The sequence below is a fragment of the Lactuca serriola genome, chromosome 3 (assembly GCF_051521515.1).
Source record: "Lactuca serriola cultivar US96UC23 chromosome 3, Lser_US96UC23_V15, whole genome shotgun sequence".
NCBI classification, from domain to species: domain Eukaryota; kingdom Viridiplantae; phylum Streptophyta; class Magnoliopsida; order Asterales; family Asteraceae; genus Lactuca; species Lactuca serriola.
Window position 1 is genome coordinate 107,641,951 of NC_136410.1, and position 3,908 is coordinate 107,645,858.

At 36.3% G+C, this 3,908-nt stretch overlaps 1 protein-coding gene across 1 annotated transcript; it reads left to right on the top strand.

Annotated features, from left to right (window-relative positions):
* Positions 1–624: 624 nt before the first annotated feature.
* On the top strand, positions 625–2,277 carry LOC145095594 (uncharacterized). Its single transcript, XM_079033447.1, has 5 exons — positions 625–1,068; positions 1,147–1,505; positions 1,678–1,766; positions 1,881–2,074; positions 2,215–2,277. The coding sequence occupies exons 1-5, from the start codon at positions 625–627 to the stop codon at positions 2,275–2,277; spliced, it is 1,149 nt and encodes a 382-aa protein (XP_078889573.1).
* Positions 2,278–3,908: the final 1,631 nt, after the last annotated feature.

Here is a 3,908-nt window from a genome sequence, read left to right on the forward strand (position 1 = left end):
GATCTACAGCTTTCCCTTGGTTAGATGCACCAACCCTTCTAATCCTTCCTCCAAAATGCACAAGAATGCTCAAAATGGTCTCTCTCTCTCTCTCTCTACACAATGAAAGGGGCTGGTTAGGGTTTCTCTCTGCGAAGTGTGGCCGCCCAAGGAGGCTATAAGTGCCTTTAAATAGGTCCCAAACCTGGGGATTTAGGGTTTCTCATTCCAGCGGCTACTTGGCGAGTAGCCTCTTGGACTCGTCGAGTAGGTCATTAAACCCTTGTGACCACGCGCGACTCGACTCGACGAGTCATAGCATCAACTCGTCGATTCGCTCTATAAACGTCAAAAATAAATATTCAAAATGATGTACCTAGGATTCCAGATGTTACACTATTAGTGAAATGTTGTTCTGGGCAGTGTAAGTTTAGGATGTGGGCTTCTTGGATGAGTGAGGAAAAGTCTTTCCAGATTAAGAGTCTCATAAATGAGCATAACTATGCAAGAAACTTCAAGTTAGTTTCAATTGTGAACTATTCCTGGATAGGTACTCATTACACAACATAATTCTAACAGAAACAAAAGTTTAGTGTCAGGCTACTTACGGATGAAGTTAAAGAGAAATTTGGTGTAGATGTAAGTATGGGACAGTGTAGAAGAGAAAAGAAGTATGCAATTGAACTGATTGAAGGAACGTTAGTGGAGCACTATGAAAAGTTGTGGTCATATGGTGAGGAGATTAAAAGATCAAATCTAGGATCAACAGTCAAAATGGATGTCAATTTTATGCCAGATGGTAAGAATTATTTTATCAAGTTTTACTTGTGTTTTGATGGGCTAAAGCAAGGGTGGAGAGGGAGCTGCAGAATGGTTATAAATTTAGATGGATGTTTCTTAAAGGGGTTATGTACTGGAGATCTTATATCTACTATAGGAAAAGATGTCAATAATCACATATTCCCAATTGCATGGCCAGTTGTCTGTGTAGAGAACAAAGAAAATTGGAAATGGTTTTTGGAAAACCTTAGAGATGACCTTCAACCGGATAATGGTTTTGGTATAACATTAATGTCGTATCAGCATAAGGTAACTTGTTTACTTCTTACTTTTTAATATTGTAGTTGGTGGTTTCATTTTATCTAACATGTTACCATTGTTATATAGGGGTTGTTAGAGGCTGTCAAGGAAGTAATGCCTACTGCTGAACATAGACAGTGTGCAAGGCATATTGTTGCCAACTTTAGGAAAATATTCATTGGTGTGCACTATGAAACCATGTTTTGGAAGGCAAGAAATGCATCCACTGAGCCTTTATTCAATGTTGTCATGAAGGAGATTGAAGTGCTTAACCCTACATCCTTTGCTTATCTTATGGAAACAAACCCCAAATATTGGAGTAAAACATTCTTTCAAGAAGTGAGGATATATGATGCAGTGGAGAATGGATTATCTGAGAGCTTCAACATTGTCATCAGGGATGCAAGGAAAAATCCAATCATCACCATGTTAGAGGAGATTAGATTGTATGTTATGTAGAGAATATATAATTTAAAGATCAAAGGTAGTTTATGGCCTGATTACAAGACTTGCCTAGCGATTACACTCTTATTGAATCAATTAAAAAGAGCTTAAAGGTACCTTCTATATCTTTACACACATAATTATATGTAGGTACTTATGTTATGTATGCAATAGGTATTGGCAGGTTTTACCAAGTGGTATAAACCAATTTGAACCAAGAAACATGGCTGAGTCTTATGTTGTTGACCTGGACAAGAAGACTTGTACTTGTAGAGTGTGATAACTTAATAGGTATGGATGCGTGCATTTAGTTGCAACTATATCATTTCAGAATAGAGATGTTGGTGGTTATGTGGATATAATGTTCTATGGTGCAGTGTACAAGAACACTTATAAGTATCTAATTCATGGGATGAATGGTAACAATATGTGGCCACCTACTGACTTCATACCTCCTCTTCCACCAATGAAGAGAAGAATACCATGTAGATCACAGGTTAATAGAAGAAGAGATGCATCAGAAAAGATCCCAAGACACACTGTGTCTATGACAGGGAAAAAATATCATGCAGTGTGTATAAAAAAGTAGGGCATAACAAGGTCACATGTCCTCAAGCTAAAAGACCTCAAGTGCAAAAACCTCAAGTTGGTAGGAGGCCAAAACTACATGTGAAAAAAAAAGGAAAATATGTGTCAATTAAAATGGTGAAGGAGTATGTTTCAATGAAAATGGCGAAGGAGTGGGAGGTTTCAATGAAAATGGTGAAGGAATAGTTGTCAATAAAAATGGTGAAGGAACATGAGTCAATGAAAATGGTGAAGGAGCACAACTGTTGGTGCAGGAAGCATTGGATCAAAATTAGTGAATGAAGGGAAAAGTGGACACAAAACAGTAGGTAAGTGTAAAAGAAAGAAATCGAAGAGAATCATCAAGATGAAACTTGCTAAGAGGGTGAAGGGAAAAGATGGGAAAGGAGATACCAATGCAAACCCATTGGACCTTAATGATTAGGATCTGATTTCGTTTAAATTGTTATGTATTAACTTGGTTGTGTTTGGTTGGACTTAGTTGTTATGTTTGGAATTGGGTTATACTAGGTTGTTAAGTTTGGATTTGTACTGACTTTGTTTATTTGAGAAACATATGTACTTGTTTATTTGTTTGTACTACTTATGTTGTTTGAGAAATTTGGTTTGTTTAAGAAAGATATGTACTTGTTTTCTTGATCGTGCATGGTGCATGTTACCTAAGGGAGCATTGGGTCAATAGTTCCAGGAATCAATGTTAACTTGGTTAGGTTACAAGCGAACATGTGGTCCTTGTAAAATCAGTTAACACATGTGGTCTAATATTTTACTTGTTCATACAAAACAAAAAAAAAGTATATTACAAGTTAAACATACAAACCAAAACAAAGTACATTACAAGTTGTTCATAATTTAACCCAAATGACCTTCATTACAACTTGTACATGATTAAACCAAAAAAAAAATCAACTACATATTAGGTACACCTTCAACTTAAAGACCTCGGATTGAAGCTTTTTATTCGACCTAAACAACCCAGTTATGATCACACCTTCATTGATCCACTACATTTCATCAACCCAAGCTATAAAACCTGAATGAGCATCTTGATTCCAACTATTTGCTTGAATTGGTACATGTTAAAAAAAAAACTAGGGTTAACATCAGAAACTGAACAAATGGTAAATTACCTTTTCGGACATGCATAAAAGGGCCTTCTTGGTTATTGGTAGTACATGATGTTCTTATTATAGCATCAGCTCCACATCCACATTCCATGTTATTCATTATGTAGCTTTCACAGTGGAGAAAATTTGAAGAAGAAAACAATGTGCTAGAATGAAACAAGTAGGTATAGAAGAAACTTTTAAGTAATTGGTAGTACGTGTAAAACACTATATTACCCCCACTATGCAAGGCATGTGGGGTCACTAACATCCCCACTTTTTCCTTCTTCCCATTACTATTGCACTTTCAACAGAATTTTTTATGACAATTAACAAGTAAATATGATCATAAGCAATGAACAAAGAACGTCACCCAAGCTTACAAAATGCCTATCATTTAGACAAGTTTTTCATTCATCATTGGAGTTCACTTACAAAATGCATGTCATTTAGACAGGTCTTTTACATATTTCGCCAAAAAATAACAAATATAAAAATAAAAAACAGAAAATTTGCATACGAATAAGCTTCTTAACCACGAACCACCATTATTTCAAATCCACCCATCATCCAAGCTTAAGAACGAAATAGAGCACAACCACCATCAACAAGAGCATTCTCACCATCACGCCACCCATCGCAACACCAACGACTTTAAACTTCTGATCATGGTCATCCAACTTGTGCTAGAGACTGATGTGGTCGATCCTT

Excerpts from the sequence above, each read along its gene's own strand:
- LOC145095594 (XM_079033447.1), top strand. The coding sequence starts at position 625 with ATGGGACAGTGTAGAAGAGAAAAGAAGTATGCAATTGAACTGATTGAA. Across the intron at positions 1,069-1,146 it reads TAATGTCGTATCAGCATAAG|GGGTTGTTAGAGGCTGTCAA; the intron begins GTAACTTGTTTA and ends ATTGTTATATAG. Across the intron at positions 1,767-1,880 it reads TGACCTGGACAAGAAGACTT|TGTACAAGAACACTTATAAG; the intron begins GTACTTGTAGAG and ends TCTATGGTGCAG.